This window comes from Crinia signifera, chromosome 2 (assembly GCF_055691185.1).
Source record: "Crinia signifera chromosome 2, ASM5569118v1, whole genome shotgun sequence".
Taxonomy (NCBI): Eukaryota; Metazoa; Chordata; class Amphibia; order Anura; family Myobatrachidae; genus Crinia; species Crinia signifera.
Genome location: NC_139218.1, coordinates 336,691,403 through 336,718,470, shown reverse-complemented (window position 1 = coordinate 336,718,470; position 27,068 = coordinate 336,691,403). Strand labels below are relative to the sequence as shown.

The window sequence follows — 27,068 nt, the reverse complement described above, 5'->3', positions numbered from 1 at the left end:
TGACCATGTCCACCTATTTCATGTGTTCAACCCTATGACCCGTTCTCCTACCCATAATGGCATATTATTATTATTATGAGGTTCTTGGCACAGTATTGGCCAATAGTATGAGCCTACCCACCACTCATCAAGGCGACCTCAGACAGGTCCCTAACATTATAGGGGTTCACATTTGGGGTGCAGGGCACCCCTAAACCACCCAACACTAATAAAAAGATGAGGTATCAGAGGATTAGTGGTAAAAGAAAAAAGAAAGTAGTAAGGTATCAGAGTGTTAGTATAAAAATAAAAGTGAATCATGAGTCATCGGCAGAAGAGAGTCAACAAAAATAATCACCATCATGTTGACCGGTTCACAGATATGACGGCCCGACAGTAGTGATTCCGATGGTCCGTATACAAAAATGGAAAACCTGACAGAGGGGGGAGCACAAAGAAGCCCCTTGCGGGCTCAGTGGCTTGTTGTGCTCACCACAGGTTCTATTCTCCCGCTATAGGGTCATGGACCCCCACGAGGGAGAAAAGCCCCTGTCAGTCGGGATCCCCACTGTCAGGCATTTGAACAGTAAGGATTCTGATGTCAGTATACTGACCGTCAGGCCATCTGGCACCTGCATTTTCTGGTATTGGCACACACACAGATGTAATTTCCTATTGCGCACCACTACAATAACAGGCCATGTCGCATTGATTGTTCTCAGGCAACACCTTGCTTATATAGGGTTTCCCCATCTCGAATAATGAACACCCCTTTTAAACAGAATATCTGGATACTTACACTGATGATTCGATATGGCAAGAGCAAGGAAGGTGATGAATGCTATAAAAGAGAGGATAAAGAAGAATATTCCAATGCTGAGGAAAAAGCGTAGTCCCTTTAGCCATGTTCTCCAGAAGTCTTGTACATACATGATGTGTGTGATGAGGGACCACAGGGCCAGGACACCTGATAAACAAGGGACATTCTTAATAAAATTGCTGAAAACACCATGCAATACAGTATACAACATATAAACCTTAGAGTACTGTAAATGTACTTAAGGTTCTAAAAATGAAAAGAAATAATGTTGCCCATACCAACCAATCCGAGTCGGTCTATCATTTTCTAGGATGCAATAGAGAAATTATAGACAGCAACTAATCAGATTCTAGGGGCAACATCACCACTTCATTTTTAGAACCTTTTGCAAACTTACCCCCTAGTATTTATTCTAGCACCCTGCACCTGTCACAACCCGTGTAGTTCATATTTCCTGCCTAGTTGTGGCTCTTTGCTCTGGTGCTTCTGATACACTCTGGTCTGTATCTCAGCACAAAGGAGAAGTACAGACCAAAGTGTACTAGAAGCACATTTTTGAGGTAAAAAAATAAATAAAGGGGCCCCGAATTACACCAACAAATGTAACTTTTTCGATCGATTATGTATCAAAGATTTAATTAAAATATTTAGATTTAAAATAAATAAAATGTTCATTTTGAAGGTTGTTGCCTCATATCAGTTTGTAATTAAAGTAAATTCTGTACCATTTTTTACGTGTTTTTTAAATGCACAAACCATCCATTTGACACATTTAAAAGCATCCTTATGCCCACTAACAGCCTTCTATATGAAGCTACCGTACAACAGGATATCAGAGCTCAACATTACCGTAAGTGCAAAGCTGCAGCAGCCGCGGAGATATTAGTGGTGGAATAACGAACTAGTCTTCTGCAGCATCCATGGAACGGCTCTAAGGGAGGCCCTGTGGAGTTTTGGAGGTATGGACTGCCATTTATGCAGCTAATAGATCACCATCTATGCAAGAGTGTGTGTGTGTGTGTGTGTGTGTGTGTGTGTGTGTGTGTGTGTGTGTGTGGAGGACTACCAGCAGGTCAAGGATGGATTCAGACCTATAGAGTCAATAACTACTTAAAAGATTTTGCTCCCCCCAAAAAAGCACCAAAGAAACGGCATCTCCAAAATGCTTATCGAGGCCTTTAAAAATCTCCAACTTTGGAGAAGATCCCCATCTGGCCACACCGCACTGAACAGGACAGCCGATACGACCAAGACAAAAACACGTGAGCCTTGGTGGACCATGTGGTAGTTTACCAGTTATCAGATTCTTATTTTGTAGCATTTCACAGATTAGTGCAAAGCATATCATTACCCTCTTATTATTATTACTACTCTTTTTGTTACAGATGAGCACCAGCACTTGTAGTGTATGGGGAATTTGGTTCTCTCGCAGCTGTGGTAGTGTAAATGCATACAATGCTGCGTAGCGAGATGCTTGGGAAGGCTTAGTAATATCAGCCCCTGGTCTGCACTGGTATAGAACACCAACCCACTAGTGATGTGATGTACAGTCGACGCATATAAAGCACCTTTGTCACATAAGCAGGGCAAAGAAGACAAGTAATTGAGAACAAAATATCCATGGTGGAGCTTAGTGGCATTATTCACGGCATGCCAAATAGGATCATTTAGAGCACAGGTTCTCACAGTTGGTCCTCAGGACCCCACACAGTGCATGTTTTGCAGGTCTCCTCACAGAATCAAGTGAAATAATTAGCTGCACCTGTGAATCTTTTAAAATGTGTCAGTTGGTATTGAGTGCACCTGCCGGGAAAATGTGAACTGTGTGGGGTCCCGAGGACCGAATTTGAGAACCATGGATTTAGAGCAATGGTTCCCCTGGGGGTTTGCTGCAGACCAATTGGGGGTACTTGAAAATAATATTGGTAATGGTGGAAGAAGAGAATGAAGTCTCCGGATGGCGGAAGAAGTCTCCCGTTGTCATGGAGATGAACCACACCACATCCGGTTCTTTCTGCAGTGTCAGTGTCTCTTTGTGCTTTTGCCCAACCAGCAATCCACTGGGAGCTACCCCCGCTGCCCTCAGACATTACCATTCATCTGCCTCGCACTGACACTGGTGGAGGAAGCAATGGCATAAATCCTAAAGGTGTTAGCGAAAACCCCCAGACACACTACACAGCCAGCGGCCAGACAGAGGGACCCGATTCCTGACCGCACACTGCTCTCTAATATAAGGACACCCATAAGGATACGCAAACTGCTTACTTCCACTCCACTCATAAGTACTGTGGATATTTCAAATTAAGAGGAGGGGGTACTCATTAATCAAAAGCCTAATCAAGTGGTACGGGAGAGAAAAATAGTTGGGAACCGCCGGTTTACACAGCACTCTGGGGATAGGTGTATGTGGCCACATCTGTACAGCAATGCTGCATAAGCAGAAAGCTAATTTGTAGCAATCTCAACAAAAAAGGGAACTTACAAAATAGTGCATGCTCAATTTATTTCCGTACTAAACAGGAAACCTCTCAGCGTGATTCAGCTGTTTTCTAGCAATCTAAAAGTGCCAAGTCACTGTACTGACCGTAGCACTGCTGACCAGCCGAGACGTCACATTTCTGCAAGCTGTCTGAGATGAACACATTGTGCACATGATAACAGTATCTTCCCCTTTTCTTAAAACCACAAGAGTGACTGAATTTCTATTTCTGCAGAAAGGTTATACAGAACAATGTGCCATACAAGGCTGTGTCGTATACCAGAATACATGGGGTTTCACCAGTAAATCACCATCAGTGACTGTTGCTACTTGTGCCAATTGACTAAAATAGACAGCTGCAAGAATAAAGTGCATACCGATCTAGTTGCCCCAGTCGTAGAAGGATCTTGTTGCTTCTGCCAGGCTGAGTACCATGTAGAGCCAAATTTGGCTCAAGAGTGGCAATGATCTAGCGGTCTGTCCTAGCTCATTAGAATCCCCACCAAACAGTGACCCTAGGTTTCATTAAGCCCCAGGAGACAGTTCCAGATGCTGGCTTTGTTTACATAGCGCAGCATATTCCATTGCGCTGATGCCCTGCATCTCCCTGGAACTCTTTCCCTAATATCTCATATTCTCTAGTCTAGCAGTAAAGGTCGGTCAGCACAATTACTCTGCAAAATCGGTGAGTGGACTCAGCACGGAAGTAAAATATATGTTACAGGACATATTACAGCTCTGAAGGAACAGACGGGTAACCTAGATTCTCCACTGCCCCATTCCATAAGCTAGAACTCTTCATTACTATGCCATACTACTATAGGGGTTCCAATGTATAGACAGTGTCCAGAAAGACTGACAATAGGTTGACTGTATATGAATTTGTAAGTAAACCATATGGCTAACATGATCAAAACGTCATCTGTTTAAAGTAAACATGACATATGATCAACAATTTTTTGGAGGGGAATTTCGTTTGATATTTTTTTTTTCTTAACAAAGTCTAATCCAGGGCTGTGGAGTCGGAGGCTATTTCGAGTACCTGGAGTCGGAGTCGGCAAACATTGCACCGACTCCGAAAATTATAATTAAGGACTTCTCTACTGTAAGAATAAAGACCAATGCATGCAGTGCCTCACGTAACCTCAAAACGAACACGTTAAGTGACCGTGAAAAAGCATGCTTTTCATGTGCTTCACTATATGGCACGCAACACACAATTCGGAGCACCAATACTTATAAATGTATTCTCCCTTAAATGTATTCTCCCTTGTAGTTTACAACTTATTTTCAACGTTCAATAAGGTTTTCAATACCTCGTTGGTAGAAATCACCTGGTGTAGACTCGGAAAATTAATTCAACCAAGCACCATACGCACAACATCTTTTTACGCGGATGAAGATCTTGTTTCATGCGCGGGGTCGTTTGTTTACCTTGGCTAAGCCATTCCTTACGCTGGTTCATATTGATTACAGGCACCATTTTTCGTCGCCAGTAACGATTCGGTAAAGAAATCGTTCCTTCTGTCCATGAATTGAACGGTGACGAGCAAGCAAACCAGCGGAGATTGTGGCTCGTTGATTTTTGTTGTCGTCACAAAGCATGCGGAACTCATGCTCCACACTTCTGAACCTTTCCTATTGAGTGAAGATTCTTCTCTATAGCTAGAAGAGCTTAGAAGGACTTGATGGAACAGCTTCTTGGATTCAACTGTTAGTGTTTATATTTATTTTAAAACCTGCATGCCTGCTTGTCTGTCTGAGGGTAGACATGTGTACATGTTTCTGGAAGAAACTGTCTATCCTAGTTTTTTAAGTGTGGTGCAAGGAATGTATCAAATACATTTGCATATTAATATAGAGGAGTCGGAGTCGAGAAGTCGGGGTCAGACGTACGAGGAGTCGGGGTCGGAACATTTATCTACCGACTCCACAGCCCTGGTCTAATCAGTCCTTTCAATTCTCGAGGCTTATGAATGGTTTACACCGTGTGGAGAACCTTCTGTATTTGCTCTTGTGAAGTCTTCTCTTTATGGCTACCTTGGATAAGGATATGCCTACCTCTTGGAGAGTGCTCTTCACTTGGTTAGATCCAGAGTTTATTCACCACTGTTGTCCGTGGTGTTGCCAAGCTCATCAGTGCTTTCTTTTTTTGTCTCTTAGAAATGTTCCATACTGTTAAATTGGCCACTCCAGCTATCAATGTATTCCAGCCTAAGGATGGGCTCTTTAATGCCCCTTTCCCACTGCAGCCTTAAAACGGTATATTGCCGATTTTTGAGGGCAAAATACCGTTTAAGGCTGCAGTGGGAAAGCGCCAGAGTTGAAATACCGTTTAAAGTTAAACGGTATTTCAACCCGTTTTCAAAGCAGCGTTTTAAACGGTAATCTACCGTTTAAGAGGCAATGGGAATGCATCTTAAACGGTATTCTTAATGTAATCAGGCTACAATTCAAGCGATTGGTTGTTGCCTGTGTTGTGACACTCCCCACAACCAGGAAGTGTGTCAGTGAGGAGATTTGAGCTACAGGGGACACGTTTTTACAGCTGTGCTGTTTTTTAAACCAGGAAGGCATTATTGCTACATTGAAAATGTCCTCAATGTGGAGTGATGAAGAGGTCAGGGAGCTGCTGCGCATTAGAGGGGATGAGGAGATTGCGCGGCAAAAGCACTCATTTGTGCTGTAAAAACGTTTTGAAGAGCTAAAACGTTTTACCTGCAATGGGAATGGTACTTAAATGGCATTTAAAAAACTGTAATCTGCTGCAGTGGGAATGCTAAATACCGTTTAAGATTACCTGTAACTTAAAACGGGTCTGCAGTGGGAAAGCAGCATAATTTGCTACTTTGTATGCAGCATACCCTCAATCAGCTACAAGCCTGGGAGCCCACCCCCCGAAACACCAGCCACCAATACGTGCCATGACAACACAAGCACTTGCCAGGAACACCTTTATTTTCACCAAGGCAAACACAAACTGTCTTTAAAATATACTATGAGTGACAACAAATACACTTGGAATATAGCACACCTATGCACAACTATAGTCAAATTAAAAAAGCATGGTTTCAAATATTATACTCTTTAGTGGGTGCCGGACGACTCACCGACAGTTGGGATTCTGACAGTCATTACCCCAAAATCAACTGACTGCTCCTCATGACCATGACCCCCATAGAGGGGGAATAAAATAGGTGGCAAGCGCAGTGAGCCACTGTGCTCGCAGCATGGCGAGCCTGTATGGGGCTTCATTGCGCTCCCCCCCCCCCCCCCCGCTGTACAGTCAAGATTCTGACGTCGGGCTAATGACTGTCGGAATCCCGACTGTCGGTGTGTTATAGGACTTTCAAGGACTTTCTTCAGGTGTACAAATCAAGCAACATGGTACAGGACCAGCAGGATCAGCAGCCTCACCTGTACCATGTTGCTTGATTTGTACACCTGAAGAAGGTCCTTGAATGGACCGAAACGTTGTATACTCTTGAAGCCTGAATGAAAATACTGCTTTGATGTAAGCCCTGGTGAGTGCCTCACTCCGTTCTAGGCTTGCTCTTGGGACAAAGGTTGCCTCACTGAAAATGCTTACACGTACATCACAGTCCCGGGACCATGTACACGGCCACCAGATTATTGGATGAAACATGTTGGCCTGTTCATTAATAAATTACTAATTTGAGACTTTTGACCAGAAGTGCTCACTGTACAGTGCCTACAATAATCTTTAGCCACTATCTAAAGCATAAAGACAATAGTTGAATCACAAAACAAATAAAAAAAAACTACATAGTTACAACATATTCACAAGTGCTGCTGCTGAGAGGATTACACTTATCAGTTCCCAGGAGTTTCTGGAAAAACTCACAATTCCCAAAGTAACTTTTACAAGAAATCTCCTCCCTCCCAGCCTCAGGAATGCAGTCATTTGGAAAAAATTACATGTGGGAGGCAAGAAATATTAGGCAATGATTCCTATGACATTCAGATCTTGGGCAATAACCGACATATATAAAATATTTCATACAGGATTTTCTGGCATTACACATTCCAATTACGGAGCTGGCTTGAATAAAGAAAACAATGGTTAGAATGGAGATACATGATAAAAGAAAACCTCACCAATTACTAGTTAAGATAATATAAAGCCTTTACTCAGGGTGCATAATATTTATTAAGTTGAATGCATTAATGTTGCAGGATATCACAGCATAAGGGTGTCATGAAACTGAAAAAGCGAGAAGGGGGAGTGGCCGCAAATTGCGGCCGGGAAGAGGCGAGCTGCAGCCGGCAGCTCGTCACTTCCCGGCCGTTCTCAGCAGAACGAGCCCGACAGCTTGTGATGTCGGGCTCGTTCTGCCGAGATACCCTGTTCAATGCTGTCGGGGAAGACAGCATTGAATAGGGCCCGGCGGGCATCTCCCAGATGGGAGACGCTCGCTGGTGATTGAATATCCCCCTAAATAGAGACAAGAAGCACCAAAGCAGACAGCGACATCAAGGGCAGGAAGAAGGAACTGCACTTGTTTTGAAAGTTGCCAAGTATTAGAATGAGCACTACGATCGGGTATGGTGATCAGAAATCCGGTAACTATCCGGTTGCAAAGTCCGCCAGGCCAGTAGAATAACAAAACCAAATGTTATTTAAACCCTATTGCCTGAAATAACATATAGACAACACATAATTTACAATTATCTGAAACTGCTTTTTTTTCAAAGTAATTAAACTCAACCATTCAATGGTAAAATTCACTAAGATGGGCGTTCTCTATTACCAGTTATTTACATAGCGCATACATAGTCCGCAGCACATTACAGAATATTTTTGAACATTTTAGTGTTAATTTTTTAGGAGCCAATTAACATACCAGTATATTTTTGGATTGTGAGAGGAAACCAGAATACCTGGAGGAAACCCACGCAAGTACGGGGAGAATATACAAACTCCGCACAGTTAGGGCCATGGTGGGAATTGAACTCAGTGCCGTGAGGCAGTAATGTTAACCATTACACCGTCCAGGCTGCCTATTTACTAAGATGGGAGTTCTATTGAAGATGGGATGTTGCCCATAGCAACCAATTCAATTATATTATATTCTAGAAGGTGCTAAATAAGAAGAATCTGTTAGGTTGCTACGGGCAACATCCCATCTTAAATAGAACTACCATCTTAGGAAAATTACCCCTTAAACCAATAGGTCCCTGAGTGTTATGCAGAAACAACCATGCCCCACTTAGATCAAATGTGAAAGTCATCTTCTTCATTAAAGTGTATTCATTCCCTATACACTGCGAAGGAATCCCGTTTAAAGTCATTAATGTAATTAGCTAGGGCAGTGGTTCCCAAACTGTGTGCCGTGGCACCCTGGGGTAATTGCAGGGGTGCCTTGGATTGGTGGTTCAAAACCAATTAAAAAAACGAAGTGCTTGTGGCTGCAAAAAATAAAATAGGTGAACAAGCATAAGCAACTTCTGTCCCTCACCACATAATTTAACCTAAGGATGACATAAAAACATGTACAGATGGAGCTGGCCTTATTATTGCTGGCGGAGCGCCAGGACCGTGTCCCTGGCGATCCGCCAGCAATCTGGCGCTCTGGCTGAATGAGACGCTCGTGCGTCTCCCACGCACGAGCGTCTCAATAGCCGGGCGGCGAGGCGGCGCGGCGGGTGCAGTCCTGCCCGTCTCCAGCTTCAGGGAGACGGGCAGGGCTGCGGGGGGCTGCGGGGGGGCGGTGTGGACCGGCGGGGACCCGGGGAAGCCGGCGGGGACCCGGGGAAAGGCACCGTCGGAACGGGACGCGCGTGCACCTCGTGCACGCGCGTCCCCTTCCGACATACAGATGGCGAGGGGCGGGGGATGGCGGGTGGCGAGTCCTCCGCCATCCCCAGCAACGACAAGCCCGGCGCTATCTGTAATTTTTGAAAAAAAAAAAAATTCTGAACGAATCCTCTTACTGCTGTGAAAAAATTCTGATACTCTAGGGTGCAGTGATTGCAAAAAGTTTGGGAACCTCTGAACCCTATATGGACTAGTACTGAAAGTATGGTGTGGTCAGTCCCTCGCTGATGTTACAGGTCCCTATGGAGTTTATAGGCTGCATACACTGGGTATAGGTGGCACTTTATCTTGGTCTCTGTTGCAGAAAGTAAATCCAGAATAGTTTTGTACACAAATGTAGATTTCATTTTAACGCGCAAATGGAATATGCTGGCGCTGTACAAGTAATTGTTAATAAAAATATCCAAACACTATATTATAGCCTAGTACCGAGATTAAATAGTACGGTCTTTTGCAGCCACTAACCTAATCAATTCCCCATCGGAACCCTCTGGCACACTCTTCATTTGAGCCCACAAATAAAAAGGAAGTAAGTACACTCTTCTTATCCTCCTACTCCACTACCTCTCCTCTAGATCCTATAACTGCACAAGTCATTTAAACTCTGTCTCCTGTGCTTGTCCCAACCTTAAATAAAACCTGCAATCTCTCTCTGGCTACTGGTACTTTTCCCTTCTCTGTTCATACATGCAGTGATTCCCATTCTGAAAAAAAAACACAATTCTGACCCTAACTCGCTCTCTAACTACCGGCCCATCTCTCAGCATCCATGCCTCTCCAAGCTACTCAAGAGACTGGTCTACTTTCTCCTCACACACTTTCTTAACTCACACCCTTTTTGACACACTTCAGTCAGGCTTTTGTTCCCACGCTCCACAGAGACAGCAGCCTCCCAACTTTCAAGCGTTCCTTGAAAAACTCACCTCTTCAGGCAAGCCTATCATATTTAAGTTCCACACGCATATCCCTCCGAGGCACTTATGTATCTTATAGCTTCGCCATCTGGACTTGGTGGAACTGGTGCCTGTCCTTTGGTCCCTATAGATTGTAAGCTTACAGCAGGGCCCTCTTACCTCCAAGTCTGTCTGTTGTTACGGAGTTTGTCCCATCGCTGTCAACAATTGTAAAGCACAAAGGGAATCTGCTGCACATAAGATAGGTTGGAATTGAAGCAGTCGGTGTACATCGCATCTGTTCTTTAGCACAGGCATTTCCAAACTATGGCCCTCCAACCGTTGTTAAACTACAAGTCCCATCATACCTTGCCACAGTTTTGCTATTAGAGAATGCTAAAACTATGGCAAGGCATGCTGGGATGTGTAGTTTCACAATAGCTGGAGGGCCACAGTTTGGACATGCCTGCTTTAGCAGCTGCAATATATCTCATCTGATTACACTTAAACTCCCTCGGCAGCACCAAGGGAGTACTTCCGTGCTATAAATCACATGTAAAAATAGCAAATCATACTTGATTACAGTACTTTCTCTCTTATGTGATGGATGAGATTGTATAAGATTGAGCTTTTAAAAAACGAAAAGAAAATGTTCCCATTGTTGTAACCTTTCATTTGTAATATAATTCTAATAAAAATGATCATGCAAAAAAATAATAATAATAAAATAAACACCCTTCATCAGGAATCCCTGTCAGGGAATCGGTACATCTGTCAGAATGAACTTAGGTCTACAGTCATTAGGTCGACCCCACTAGGTCGACTGGCAGGAAGGTCGACCTGATTTAAGGTCGGCATGGGCCAAGGTCGACATGACTTAAGGTCGAATTTGCATAAAGGTCGACATGAGGAAGGTCGACTGGTCATAAGGTCGACATGGATTTTTCACAGTTTTTTTATCCGATTGTCGACACAGTCGACATGGACACAGTTGGCAATGAGAATCGGACCCTCGCATCGCTCGCGATGCTTCGGGCATGGTGCCTCGCTGCGCTCGGCACACTATTTTATTCTCCCACCACGCCCTAGTGGATGGTAGGGCATGAAATACCGCCTGTCGGCACATGTCGGCTCAAAAAACAGTGAAAAACCCATGTCGACCTTATGACCAGTCGACCTTCCTCATGTCGACCTTTATGCAAATTCGACCTTAAGTCATGTCGACCTTGGCCCATGTCGACCTTAAGTCAGGTCGACCTTCCTGCCAGTCGACCTAGTGGGGTCGACCTAATGACTGTAGACCTAAGTTCATTCTAATAGATGACTGCTTCCCCCTGTCAGGAACCCCTGATGAAGGTTTTTAAATAAAACCAAAAAATAGCAAATCAAGCACAGAATCTGGTGGTAGGAGGACTCCCGGGCAGCTGAATTCAAGAGAAAATTGGATGCGACTTGTGCCTCAGACAAGTCACACCAGTGTATGTGGGCCTTAAAGCCAAGCCAAAAAAATAAGATTTTAATTTCTACGCTTGCATATTTACAAGAAAACAAATGGTTAGAATATGTTGCCAAAACATTTCTGGTAACAAACATACTGCACTGTATTTCTGGCCTCAGTAGGATCATTCAAAGTTTGGTTAACTAGGTTAAATCAGCGGTTCTACAATAGTGTTTAGTAAAAGAAGTGGTACAATCATAAAAAATTACAAAATATCACAACTTATCCATCACTGAAAATATTGTAGATAAAATGATGGCTTAGTCACGATCTGCTCCTACCTCTGTCTTCACTGGGGTATGGGTCATAAGGTCGCCACACTATTATATTCTTCCACCACACCGCAGTGGATGGTATGGCATGAAATTGTGCCCGTCGACCAATAATAAAACACCCCAGGAAAAACTCATGTCGACTTTCCCATTGTCGACCTTACACCGCTGAATTTTTAAAAGGGATTCTTACTGCCCTGAGAAGTTCATATTGAAGCGAGGCTGATTTGTCTTAATTATGGCTCATCCAACTAGTTTACTTATACTGCGGAGGTATGGAATCCCTAATTACTAAATCTGGCAACCCCTGGCAGTTTGACATGTTTTGTAAACTAGGTGAGAGAACAGAATGATTGGGCCGATATTACCCTCCTGTAGAGAACTGTGAGCCAGTTAGGCACTCTTGCAACAATGGATAAATTGTAATAAAAAGGAATTATTTTTCCATCCAAAATAATTATTTATCACTAAAGCTAGGTACACACCGGTCACATGACAAGCGCTGGGTCGCAACCTCGGTTCGGACACGGGGCCTCTCCGGGAGAGACCCTGCATTTGCTGACATCTGGGGGGGCGCATCACCAAGCATGGGGGGGGGGTGTCAGGGGGAGGGCGAAGATGCTTGGAACCAACGCTGCCTCCTTCCTATAGTGTGAACGGGACCCAGGTTCGCTCGACCCATGCTACCCGTTCACGCTGCACAGCAACCCAGGTCCGACCCAGGTTTAACCCTTCTTTTAACCCGTGTTGGAATGTCGGGTTGCTGGACCTGGGTATTTTCAGAAGGCCCCTTTCAAACGACACGTCCACCCAGCAACAACCTGTGTTATTTGGTACTTATGTAATATCTGGGCTCCCGTTTTTCTTATGAGACCGCGTCCGCTTGCCACGCTTCGGGCACGGTGGCTCGCCACACTATATAAAATCAACTCCATGCGTAGTTGGATAGTAGGGGTATAAAAAAATGGGGTGCATTTAACATGGGAGCCCAGATAATACATAAGTACCTGTTATTTTTTTGATGTGAAAGGGGTATTAGTGATGTGTACCCAGCCTCACATCGCCGTGGCCAGAAATGCAAGCAACATTCCCCAGTGGCTCTGCTGCCGGGCTGATGGCTTATGGGGGATGTAGTTAGTGACCTGTGGGAAGGCGCATATATAATGTGTACACAAAATGTCATTTTGATCAGCAGAATTCAGATAGTGCTTACCCAGCTTTAAATCTGTTGCCCAATGAGGTTGGAAACAACCAAATCTGGACATGAGTGGCTTAAAATATTCACAAACCTCCCAATTTACCCCATTGTTCCTTAGTGTTCAAGAGAAAACAGATGTTTGCAATGACTTTGTATTGCTACTAGAACATAGCTTACATATTCTGGGACCACCAAAACACAAAGCTAGTTGAAAATATTAACTACTGGCAATGAATTCAGTGGGCGTTATATCCCGTTAGGTATAGTGCATATGATTTTAATGACGGTCAGAATTAATTTTGGCCTGAAGTGCGTAACAGACATATTGGCAGCAATTTTGCCTTATCTTGCAGAATGCAGCTGTTTTTAGTGCAGCCAAGCAGAAAACATTCAATCCAAACAAAAGTGCACAGCTCTCCAAGAACACTGGGAGGGTTTCAAACTGTTAAGAAATAAATACCAATAACAGAAAAACACATAAGCATCAAGAGAAAAGTCTAACTGAAAAAAAACATAAATATGGTGAGAACACGGATGGTGAAAATTCAGAATGATAAATGGGAGCTGGATGCAAAATAATATTTTGACAAGAATGCATTGCAGTACTATCATACTGCATCACTATTTCTGTCATTCGCTATGTGGCCCCAAATGGGAGCTGAAGGCTTCAAAACATTTGCACCATGTATTAACCCTGTAGTTCCCAAACTGAATTTTGGGGGTCATGGATCACAACCATCTTGGCAGAAATACCAGGCGCCTGCAGTGATGCATTATTCCCTACTGGTATGCGAAGCTTGTTAGAGGAACATTGTGCGCTGCCTCAGGTTTAGCAGCAGATAGTTGTGGGCACTAGGACCAAGCGGCTTGCCGAGTAGGTGCCGCCTCCAACATGCGCTGCTCCCATTTCCATATAGAGTATTGATGCCATAGTTTCACTATATCACAAAAGTATACTATGAGAAATCCCATTGCCACCACTCTGCATAGAGCATGTGGATACACAATGCACCACAACCCCCAAAGCTCTTGGCTGCGAGTGTGAATCCTATCAACCTGTACCTCTTTTAACCGTACGTGATCCTGTTACTACCGGGTAATAAACCACCCTTTGCCATGAGGACTAATCTCCAGCTGCACACCGCTGCCGGCTACCACCAATACCCTCTGCTGGTGGCTTCTGGAGTGAGACCTCCTGACATTTTGGAGAGTATTAAATTGTTGTTTGTTCCCTTTTTCCCCTCTAAGCTTCTTTTTCAGGGTGTTGCACCCTGCCCGTTTTTAAAACCTCAAAATGCACCCTGCCCTTTTTGTGTGTGGCACTGTGCGCCCTTACGCTGCCCTCCCACTACGCTGACACGCCGCTGATAACTTTCTGTGAGTGCCATCACGTGTAATGGGTATTACAGTATGTGCCATCATGTGTAATGGGCATGACGGTGTGTGGTATAATGTGTAAAAGGCATTACAGTGTGTACCATAATGTGTGTTTGTCATTACGGCAGAATATGTAATGGCCATAGCAGAGCAATGTTTAATGGGCGTAATCCTCATGCAGTGTGCAATTTTTGATAGAAGTTTACAGTCGAAACAAAAAAATATATAACAGAAAATGTGCCCTAACTGGTGGTCAGCGCCCTGCCCTAAAAAAATCCTAAAGTGAGCACTACACAACTATTATATGTTGTGATATTAGTGTGATATTTAATTCTTCCCTTTCTTTTGAGATTTGAACATCTTTTATTTCACAGTCATTTTCAACGGGCTTCCTATTCAAATGTTTTGTGATCATTTTTACACTTTTTAATAGTTGCCTAAACTTGGTACTTTTTTCGTCATTTTATTCACCTGGGCATCTGGTGGTGATAAAAGTGTTATTTTTATTTATTTATTTATTTTAAATTCATGGCTTTATTTAATGTTTAGACATCTAAAGAAAAAACGGTACTTGTTTCCTAGCACGGCGCCCCTGATTTCCATCGCAGAGCATCGCATGCAATATAGCGGCATGCGATGCGATTTTTTATTGTACAAGCACCCTGATGGGTGCTTACAATGTTAAATGCACCCCCATTGTCAACGCCACCCCCACTATCAACGCCAACCCGAAGCGTGGCGAGCGTGCATCCTCCAACCTTTTCATACCCCTACTATCCACGTCGGTGTGGAGTTGCCCAATGCGTGGCGAGCCCCGTGAGGGGACACGGATTACTTAACATGTATTCCGCTACGCTCGCCACACTATCTAAAATCAACTCCACACCGACGTGGATAGTGGGGGTATGAAAAAGTCGGAGGACGCGTACCGCCGCCACTCGCCACGCTTCGGGTTGGCGTGGATAGTGGGGGTGGCGTGAACAATGGGGGTGCATTTAATATTGTAAGCACCCATCAGGGTTGTACAATTAAAAATCGCATTGCATGCCATTTGCTGGCATGCGATGCTATGTGATATTTGATTAAACATTTAATTCCAGGTCATTTTCCCGAATATCGCATTGCATACTATCGCATACCTTATTGCATGGTATGCAATGGGCGCCGTGCTAGGAAACAAGTACCGAAAATACAATTGAATAGCACACCCGGCCATCAATTCAAAATATGTCAGATGTGTGTATCTGAAAGGTGGGGGAAAAAATGAAACATTTGAATACCCCCCTATGTGTTGATCTGTGAGAAACCATTGGTGTATGATTTATCCCAAGGTGGTGGTGGTTGGTGACTTGGGAGGCCCTCTCTCACTCACTGATCTGCTTAGCAAAGCAAGCAATAGATACTGTGCAGAGTACTGGGCATGTCTAAAGCGTGACAAAAATAGGGCACTAGGCCACATCTTTTTTTTGGTGGTGCACCATTGGCAAGCACAATCTTCTGCTTGCTTCCCTCTGCTCTTCTGAAACATGTGGAGGTATGTGATTGTCAAAACATAAGTGGGATTAAGTGGCGTAAAATATATAAAAGAAGATGAAAGGAAAGGGTTTAAAGTGCAAAAAAATATAAGTGGGATGATGGACATAAAAGTACATATATATGTTAGCGTTTCCGCTAGAATGTTGGAAAGGGAGGGTGCCAATGTGCAGGCACAGGTTCTCCATGGCAGGCCAAGGAGGGGGAACAGCCCTGTTAAAGTCACTCTTAGTGGCATGCTCAGCACTTATGGGCATGCTTGGCTTAAAAAAAACCTGTCCCATGGACCTGTACATTTACAGGCGTAGCTGCATGAAAGAGCTCAACCAGAACAGTGCTGGGCGCATTCCAAAACAGTGCTGTTTGGGCACATTTCACCTCAACATCATGGGGGTGGGGGGATAACCAGACTGTGGCTCAGCGTACCAGAGCAACAATTCAATTATGGTGGCTGTGAGGAAAAACTATTGAATTCCCTCTGAAAATACACATAATAAAAATAATGTGTAGAATTACATTGGACCCAATTATTTTCAAATGTCCCCATACCCATGCGCTCCGTTGGAGTTATTCAATTGTTTCTGCCAACGGTCAGCCAAAACATCATTTCATGGCTAATCAATAAAGGAAAACAAAATTTGCAGCGCTGGAAAATTAAAGATTAATAAAAACCAATTGGCAGTTGGATTGACTTCACAAATTTATGTAAAAGGATAATCACAATTTAATATGCCACACATATAGATAAAATATTGGAATAAAAAAGCATGGGTGTGGTAGCAGAACTGGGATGAACTGGAGTGACTGTCCGTTCCTATATTGCCTAGAATGGTATTTTTGGGACCGCCTTTGTAACCAGAGCAATAATTGCGTAGATATATTTACCGTCCACCTTGCTCGCTTGAGGGGGGAATGGATCCTGATGGAATGGAATTTCCCTTGATATGTCCAAAATCCCTTTTGAGTCGAGCGTGGAGTGGGGCTTGCCACTTGGTGTTTGAATGATGCTGGATTTCCGGTCCTTTTTAGGCTGGTTCGGGCAGTTGAATTGGCAAAAAAGGTTGGTAGAGCCAGTAATCCTGCTTCTGCTACAAGTGTAGATGTCCACCTGACGCGTTTCGCTTGAAACAAGCTTTATCAAAGATATAATGGATGACGACATCCATTATACCTTTAATAAAGCTTGTTTCAAGCGAAACGCGTCAGGTGGACATCTACACTTGTAGCAGAAGCAGGATTACTGGCTCTACCAACCTTTTTTGCCAATTCAACTGCCCGAACCAGCCTAAAAAGGACCGGAAAACCAGCATCATCCAAACACCAAGTGGCAAGCCCCACTCCACGCTCGACTCAAAAGGGATTTTGGACATATCAAGGGAAATTCCATTCCATCAGGATCCATTCCCCCCTCAAGCGAGCAAGGTGGACGGTAAATATATCTATGCGGTACTTGTTTCCTATCTGGGCGCCCGTCGTGGTGATCGCGGGTACATTTATGTGTGCCCGCGATGCGACCGACGCGATGCTCCCGATTTCCCATAGGAATCAATGTTAAAAGGCGCGATGGACCCGATTTTACTGTTAAATGGCTCAATGTACCCGATTTGGCCATAGGAATCAATGTTAAATGGGCCACAGAGCCCATTAACCCTTAAATGTCCCCCCCAATTTTTAACGCCACCCCACGATCCACGTCAACCCGAAGCGTGGCGAGCGCAGCGAGCCCGCGAGGGGCGGCGGTACGCGTCCTCCGACCTTTTCATGCCCTACTATCCACGTCGGCGTGGAGTGAGAATATAATAGTGTGGCGAGCGCAGCGAGCCACCGAGCCCGAAGCGTGGCGAGCGCAGCGAGCCCTGCGAGGGGACGCGGATACCTTCACAGTTATACGAGTCCCCTCGCGGGCTTCACAGGTGTCCGTGGCGACGCCGACACCTGTGAAGCCCGCGAGGGGACGCGTCTACCTGTGAAGGTATCCGCGTCCGCTCGCCACGCTTCGGGCTCGGTGGCTCGCCACACTATTATATTCTCACTCCACGCCCTAGTGGATAGTAGGGCATGAAAAGGTCGGAGGACGCGTACCGCCGCCCCTCGCGGGCTCGCTGCGCTCGCCACGCTTCGGGTTCACGTTGATCGTGGGGTGGCGTTAAAAATTGGGGAGGACATTTAAGGGTTAATGGGCTCTGTGGCCCATTTAACATTGATTCCTATGGCCAAATCAGGTCCATTGAGCCATTTAACAGTAAAATCGCGGTCAATCAGCCTTTTTAACATTGTTCCCTATGTAAAAATCGCGGTCATCGCGGGCATCCCAATTTACCCGCGATGCCCGCGATTTTTACCCCCGACGACCGCGATATCAATCGTGGGCGCCCAGATAGGAAACAAGTACCATCTATGCAATTATTGCTCTGGTTACAAAGGCGGTCCCAAAAATACCATTCTAGGCAATATAGGAACGGACAGTCACACCAGTTCATCCAAGTTCTGCTACCACACCCATGCTTTTTTATTCCAATATTTTATCTATATGTGTGGCCATGTGGCCTATTAAATTGTGATTATCCTTTTACATAAATTTGTGAAGTCAATCCAACTGCCAATTGGTTTTTATTAATCTTTAATTTTCCAGCGCTGCAAATTTTGTTTTCCTTTATTGTTTATGTTTTCAGGTCTGACGCACCTGATTGTATTGCAGCTGCTTTTGAGTGAAGCAGGTCACACCTAGCGCCCCTAGGATATTCCTCCCTTGCCACCACAGCAGGAAGAGGAACCCAATTCTTTTTCAATTTCATGGCTAATCTTTACGTGGCTAAACCCAGCCATAATGAGTGCACACAATAAAAATTCTGTCTATTGATTATCGCCCCACAATCTCCCATAACTTAAGATAGGAGATTGAGTGTGAGTAACAATTAAATACTGCCTTTAGGGTTTATATTTCACCCAACAGCAACAGAACTCCATAAAACAAGTAGTTCACAAAAAGTATATAATTTTTCAATAATGTAATGATAAAAATTACACATCAAATGACTGGATTCAATAAGCTGATGTGCTATTAAATGACAAACCCATTTGCTCTGAGCAGAAATCAGACAATGCTAGGGGGATTATTCTGGTTGGGTTGCAAAAGCAACCAGAATAACCCCCTAGGTCCGCAATGCTGCTTTGTGCCGAAGCATGGAGCACACATCATTGTAGCAGTACCCAGGCATTTTCCAACATAGCACGCTGAATTGAATAGGTCAAGGAACAGCTTCCCGCCGCTATTAAACTCGTGTTGAACTTAATCAACCCAAACGAAATTTTAATTTTGGATCAATGTGATGAATAACAAAATGAATTAAAAAGTATATATAGTGCATGTTATTTGACTGGGGTTCTCTTTCACATTTGTTTTTCTTTAGAACCGTAGTACTCAATCAGTCCACATTTGCAAAGTCACCTAGCCGGTGCACAGGTGTAGTCATTACTTATTGACACATTTTGAAAGATACACAGATGGAGATTATTATTTCACATTTGATTCTGTGAGTACAAAACATGTATTGTAATATACATTTAAACAAGTGGTTCCCAAACCTAGTCCTTAAGGCACACCAACAGTAAAGGTTTAGGTATATCCCTGCTTGTGCAACAACACTATAATCAAACTGGCTAAAGCACTGAGTAACTTATGTATGCCTAAGCATAGATATCCTTAGAAATGAAACTGTTGGGGTGCCTTTGGGACTGTGTTTGGGAACCATTGGCATAAAAATTGTTCTAAGTAGTCCTGAAATAACAGTGCTAGAATAAGTGCAATACTCTCCATCCTGGCACACAGCATACTCCCACCAGAGCTATCCAGCACATAGGGGTAAATGTATTTATAAACTCCTTATACGTGAGGGTACAACACTTCCTGCTTCGCCTCTTTACTGAAACAAAGGTGGAAGCCGCAGTGTTGACAGGTGTTATCCCGGATGTAGAAGCAGGAAAGTGCAAAGTCCCCCTTCTGGCAATCGCTACCAGCTCCCCTCACTAGCCTAATGCCAACCTTCTCTGGCCAGCACCACCGAGTATGAGCAAGAGCTCACAAATCTTGCGAGACCTCAAATGCAGCTCAAAGCCAGTAGACACTGTAGCCAAGAGAGCGCTTTACTTGATGCAATGTAGAGGCAACAACATCTGCAGCTGTCGGAATGGTCAGCACTGCCAACCATTTGTTTATTTCCCAATGCTATGGGCATGATAAAATTTTGTACAGTATACAGCATTAATAATGACAGGTGCTCATGTCGCCCCTGTAATGCATGGGGAGAAGCAGTATCAGCGCAGAAACTGACGATGTAATGGTTAGTATCACTGCCTCTTACTGAGTGTACCTACAGTGAGCTATGCACAATTTTTCTATTCCATTTTGCTTATAGAATCAAAATCGAATAGAAAATGGGATGGGCACCAAATGTTTTTTTTTTTCCATTCGATGCAGATTCTATCCCAATGTGCGCTCCTGTGTAGTGTAAATCAAATAGAAAAATAGTCGTCAGGCTATATAGTGCTATATAGTACTATATAGTCAAATTGAATGCATTACACATGGTGCGATTTTGCTTGCGATTTGATCCCGATTCAATTGGGATCGTATCGCAAGCAAAATCGCACAGTGTGTATTCACTATTAGTGCTGAGGTCATGAGTTTGATTCCCACCATGGTCCGAAGTGTGTTGAGTTTGTATATTCTCCCCATGCTTAAGCAGGTTTCCTTCTAGCACTCTGGTTTCCTCCCACAATCCAAAAATATACTGGCAGGTCAATTGGCTTCCAACAAAAATGAATGTGTGTGCATGTGGTAGGGAATACATATTGTAAGCTTCACTTGGCAGGGACTGATGTAAATGTTCAAATTTTATCTGTAAAGCGCAGCAAAAGATGGGGGTTATTCTGGTTGATTTGCTTGGATGCGAATTCGCACCCTTGCAAGTCAAGCAGAATCCGCCCTGCGAATGGTGGTATGCCCGCACCCCCTCAGAGAGTGTGTTCGCACGCAGGGCCTGAAAACGGATGTTTAACATAAGGACCCATTCGCAGCCTGTCGGTGAAGATGCACATAAATCTGAGTGACTCTCAGATCACTTAGATTTACGTGCACCCTCGAGAGGAAGCAGACGGGCAGCGACAGCACCAACGTCACAATTACCATGGGAACGCTCAGCGTTTACATGGGAATGCCCGTGAAACGCCAGGTGTTCTCATGGGCGCGACTATCCACTGCTGCCCCATCCCCCCCCCCGTGTGTGCGCCCAGTAAACAACCTGTTTGCCGTGGACACATGCACATGCGCAGAAATGCCGCTGCTCATGCGTCAAGCATCAGTCCCTGTACGAATGAACGCCAGCTGCGAACGGACCACAATAAGGTCCTATGTGTTCACTATATAAATAAACACTTCTCCCCATAACAAGCATTCACACATTTACCCCCAAGCCTATCTGCAAACAGAATAAGCACACCAATAAGCCCTTGCATTACATCTCCCAGCCATACCCACCTGGTGCACAGCTCACCCACATCTCCAATCACACAGCAATGTGGTGCCCTCACATCACACATGCAGCAACTCAATGCCCTGCTGGCGCCCAACACTCTGCCTCCCATGCCCCCCTGGCCCATAGCCACCGTCTCTTCCAAATGTGTACGCTTTGGGAAACTGATCACACATATACCTGTGCATAACAACACACCGCCCCAGCTCCTGCGCACGGGTAAGACACTTATTTGTTTTATATAAGGTGTGAGGAAAGCAGTGACATCACCCGTCCCCCACCTGCAGCCGCTGCCTACCTGACAGGCCCCCCATGGCCGCGGTCCAGGGCTGTCCGAAGGCCACATTCCACGTCAGAAAAATGGATAGGCCGATGACCGTGCCCACGGCCGAGTACACAATCCTGATCCACAGCTGCTTGGTGACCGCCATAGAGACACGGAAGATGCGCTACTAGATGCAAGTGGCCTAGGACCCCCTGGTGACGTAAGGCCCATGTGACCAGAGATCAGGGGGAGGAGTCAGCCGGTCAGGCTCTGTGCAGCACGTGGAACTGTCTGCGCATGCGCACTAGCTAGTAGCCGACCGTATGTTACGCCGGGTGGCAGCAGCACCGCAGCAGCCAGGTGTTGATTCCAATTTCCATCCCATGTGAGGTGCCCCCTGCACGCACGCGGCCTGTCTTGCAAGTAACAGTGGGCAGAAGAGACGTTGGTGTCTTGTTCCCAGTTCTGACACACTCCTTGCGCTTTGTGGAACTGCTGGTGGAGAGTGTGTTCGTGTACTATGCACAGATCCCGCGTACACTTTCCTCCAGTGGCGTAACTATAAATTTTGCTCCCCCCAGCCAAAATATTTTCAGGCGCCCCCCCACTTACTGTCCCTTATACATTAGGCAATCCATCTTAATGTCACTTATACAATATGATGCACACTGTAATTACACCCCACACCATAATGTACAGTACCTTACACTATACACTCTATGGTTAGGGTTATAGAGAGCGCAGGCAGCCAAAGATGGCGCCCGAAGCGGCATAGGGGGGCGGGGCTGTTGCGGGCTGAGGACCGAACGGCGGGAAGCTAGGGGGGGTAGGCAGGTATGCCGACCCCCGTTTCACACCTAGCACGCTGGCCAGCCAGTCAGGGGGAGCGGGGGGGAGCTGGGCCAGGAAGGGGTTAAATGCCCGAGCCGGCGGGGGAGGCAGCATTCCTCTGCAGAACACGGCCGGGCAACAGATTCAGCAGCAGCACAACAGATCATCCCCAGCAGCAGCAGCACATTTCGGCCGGGCAACATAGCACATCCCCAGCAGCAGCAGCACCGCTTGCCCGGCAGCAGCAGCAACCAGCCCCAATCAGAGGCAGCACAAATAGAACACGGAGGCAAGTCCAGCTTACCTGCCCAGCAGCATCCAGTCACCCGGCAGCACATCCTCGTCCACGCCGCCCAGTACGTCGCAGGGGCTTGCTAGGCAGCAGCATCATACAGCCAGCAGCCTTAAGGGTCCGGAAGAGCAGCCACAGCCAGGTATCGCAAGGCAGCATGGAGACCCCAGCACCCAGACCGTCCAGAAGCAGGAAGCAGCCCAAGCGTTTCAGGCAGGAAGCGGGGGAGGAGCCCAGCAGCAAGGGAGACCAGAGAGCTGCTAGTCGGAAGCAGCAGCAGCAGCAAAAAGGTACACGGCAGAGGGGTGCGCCACCTGGTGGCCGCAATGCGGCAAAGCGGCCAGCAGGAGCAATGGAAAATAGTGCTCAAGCACCATGCCCTGTCCCAGACAGTGTGATTACCACAACTGATAACGACGTGCCGGCAGTGGCAGAATCGGACAGGCCGGAGTCCGACGGCGGTTCACAACTACCGGGCACCACCTCACACTTGGCCAGCCCCAGCTTTCCTCTCACACAGCAGTGGCATCGCATCCGCAGCGCATCCGAAGAACGAGCAGCGTGGGTTCAGCAAGCAGCAACGCAGCTATATGCGGCCTTGGCGCAGCCCACCACCACCACAGCCGCATCCTCATCACACCACGACAGGGGGTCGCCACCTTCCCTGCGCATGGCAGGGAGGGACCGGTCACATCAGCGTCAGTCCCCCGCGGCATCACCAACAAGGAGCAGGCATCATCACCACAGGTCCCGCACTGAGCGGACCGGCCGTCGCAGCTGCAGTTGCACACGGCGGCCAGAAAGGCGGGAGCGCACTTGCCACCACGAAGAGCAGGATTTCCTGCGCAGGGGGAGGGGGGCCAGCAGAAGCCGGCAGAGTCCACAAAGTTCCCACGGCAGCAATCATACACGCAGGTACCGCGGGTCTGAGCACCGTTTTACCCCCCGCATGTCACCGCAGAGGAGAAGAAGCCCATATTACAGCACACCAAGAAGGTACCATGACAGGCAATCAAGCAGAAGAGAACGAGGCCAGCAACAAAGCACGGGCTCCGCTATGGTCGGCGTGGCTTCTACATTCACGCCCCAGCAGGCGCAACTCGCTCGGTCACCTCCTTGCGCTCTGTCCGGCGCAGGTGACGGGGGACGCGAGAAGAACATTCCAGCTATCAACACAGGAGAGGAGCAGACGATACATGGGATTGGTAAGACAAATGTCATAAACGATAACCAGCATAGCATGTGTAGTACACCAGGAAATGTATGCAATAGTCAGAATGCTAGCAATGCTGTAGATGATGTTGTTTCACAGAATGTATGTATTACACCAGGGAGGTCGCAGGGAGTTGGCAATGCCACGGGTGATGTCATAGGGGCAACGGGTACGGTTTTGCCAAGTACAAGTATTACACCGGGGGGGGACCCACACACCAGCAGCATGTCACAGGGGGACCTTGATTTAAAGGAGGGCCCCGCAGAGTCAGACGAGGACGAGGCGTGCAGGGTTTTAAGGGAACAATTGAGGGCCGCAGTAGCCAAATGGAAAAGCAAGATGGGTAACATCCCAGGGGCGGACGCGGTCAGGGAACAATTGGGCGGGATACAGCCGGATAAGGTGGCTTCTTTTGTGCAAGGCAACACCGCGATGGGATACGCATTTGGGTCAGTAGCGGCACACTTGCCAGCTGTGACCAGGAAGGAGATAGAAAAAGGAGCTTTTATAGACATATGTTCGTTAACGGCAACAGGGCTAGCGGATAAGGAGAAAGCCAAACCAAAAGGGGGGACACAGGGCGATAGCTACAAAACTATTGAGCATTGGCTTAGTGGCATGTTCGCCTACACAGCGTGCTATACGGAGGCCTACCCCGAGGCATGGCTAGGCCTATCACGATACACGGATTTCGTCTACAACGCATACAAGGAGCAAGGGGGCTCAGTATGGCGTAGATATGACGAAGACTTCAGGGCGAAGGCTGCGGGCAGGAAGCCCATAGACTTCGGCACTAGGGACGTAGACCTATGGCTTAAGGCGCAGTCAGCAGGCCTAGCAGAAAAGGCAGCAGCTCCGCAAAGGGTAGCCGCAGGGAGGCCTAGCACGCAGAAGCAGGACCTTAAATGCTGGGCATTTAACGACATGCGCTGCACCCGCACTCAGTGCAAATTCAAACACGCATGCAGCACATGTGGCGCTAACCACGCAGCTAAAGAATGCACCAGGCAAGGGGGTAATTACAAGAAAAAAGTACCCACACTGCCAGGACCTAACAAAAGCAGTTAGTCCTGTCAACATTGACAGGATTCTGGCGTGGCTAGCCAGATATCCTAAAAGGGGGGAAGCCAAAATGTTGCGGGAGGGTTTTAGGGAGGGTTTCAAAATTCCAATCACGAGGGAGGTCGCACCCACGGGCAGCTCAGCAAACCTAAAGTCCATTAGGGAGCAGCCGGGTTTGGTGCGCGAGAAAATTACTAAGGAACTGGCACTGGGAAGGATGGCAGGGCCATTCCTAGCCCCGCCAGTTCCAAGGCTAATCATATCACCTTTGGGGCTGGTCCCAAAGAAGGCAGCGGGTAAGTTCAGGCTCATTCAGCACCTGTCACACCCCGAAGGGGGCTCAGTGAATGACGCGTTAAACAAGGAGGAATGTTCTGTGCAATACCAGTCGTTTGACTCCGCAGTCAAGATGATACGGGCACAGGGCAGGGGAGCACTGATGGCAAAGTTAGACATCGAGTCAGCTTTTAGGTTGCTTCCCCTGCATCCGGAGAGCTTTAGCCTTATGGGCCTAAACTTTGACGGATACTTCTTCATAGACAAATGCTTGCCTATGGGCTGTGCGATATCATGCGCCTTCTTCGAGGCGTTCAGCACCTTTTTGCAGTGGTGCTGGCAGGAGCGCACAGGGTCAGGGGCGATAGCACACTACCTGGACGATTTTCTGGTAGCAGGGCCACCAGGGTCGCCACGATGCGGATACTTTCTGGGCGAACTACAGGCAATGCTGGAGGATTTCAGCGTGCCTATCGCGCCAGAAAAGACAGAAGGGCCCAAAGCAGTCCTATCTTACTTGGGCATAGAAATCGATACAATCAGGCAGGAGTGCAGGCTCCCAGAGGATAAAGTTGAAAAGCTGGGTAGGGAGGTGGGGCATTGCATCAGGGCTAAAAAGGTGACCCTCGGTCACCTGCAGTCCCTGTTGGGAAGCCTCAATTTTGCATGCAGAGTGATCCCCATGGGCAGGATATTCAAGAGGCGTTTGGAGCAAGCCACCACTGGCGTTGCAAAGAAACACCACTTTGTTCGCATTACTAAGGAACTCAGAGAGGACCTGCAGGTATGGGCAGAATTCCTGCGGAATTTCAACGGCGTGCGGGTTTGGCCCGACGAGTTTCGGCCCAATCACGCAATGCAGTTATTTACAGACGCTGCCGGGGCCACAGGCTTCGGGGCATACTGGCAAGGGGAGTGGTGCGCCCAAACGTGGCCGCCCGCATGGGAAGCTATAGGCCTAACTAGGAACTTGGCGGCATTAGAGTTATTCCCAATAGTGGTAGCAATTACCATTTGGGGAGAACGGCTCGCCAATAGGCAGATTCAGTTTTGGTGCGACAACCTGGGGGTTGTTCAAGCGGTGAACAGCCAGCGGGCGTCGTCCCCGCCAGTAGTCCGGCTGCTGAGACGGTTGGTAGCAGAAAGCCTGCGGTACAACATTACATTCAGGGCAAGGCATGTGCCAGGGGTGGAGAACGGGATAGCCGACGCACTGTCCAGGCAAAATTGGGAGGCATTCAGGGCAGCAGCACCCCAAGCCAGCCTAACAGGCCTAACATGCCCCTCCTGTCTCTGGCAGGTTGCCAACCCGAGCTAGAAAATTTGGTGGAGCGGTCACTGGCACCAAGAACATGGAAGGCATACAAGGCTGCCTGGGAAAGCTGGCAACAATTCCTGGCGGCGGTAAGCTACAGGGGCCAAACGGTCCCGCAACGGATCTTGGGATTCTTAGCAAAATTAAGGAGGGAGGGGGCATCCAAGGCCAAGGCTAGCGCCTTGTTGGCGGGCATAGCTTTCTTCCAGAAACTGGCGGGCGAGAAGGACGAGACAAAGTCTTTCATGGTGCAGACAATTATGAGAGGGTGGGCAAGGGCAGAAGTTAGGAGACCCGACCCAAGGGAGCCAATCACGTTGGAAAGGTTAAGGACACTCCTGCGCCACGTCCCCACAATATGCAGGAATCAGGGCGAAGCAAGGTTGTTGCGA

At 46.8% G+C, this 27,068-nt stretch overlaps 1 protein-coding gene across 1 annotated transcript in view; it reads right to left on the bottom strand.

Moving 5' to 3' along the window:
* The window catches only part of SLC48A1 (solute carrier family 48 member 1), a 29,362-nt gene extending 7,424 nt beyond the window's left edge, over positions 1 to 21,938 (bottom strand). The window contains exons 1-2 of the mRNA XM_083169509.1: positions 21,721 to 21,938; positions 779 to 946 (exon numbers count right to left, since the gene is read on the bottom strand). Coding sequence (XP_083025635.1) covers positions 779 to 946; positions 21,721 to 21,853 — 301 coding nt within the window. The 5' untranslated portion in view covers positions 21,854 to 21,938. The remainder of the gene's footprint in view (positions 1 to 778; positions 947 to 21,720) is intronic.
* Between the last annotated feature and the right edge of the window lie 5,130 nt (positions 21,939 to 27,068).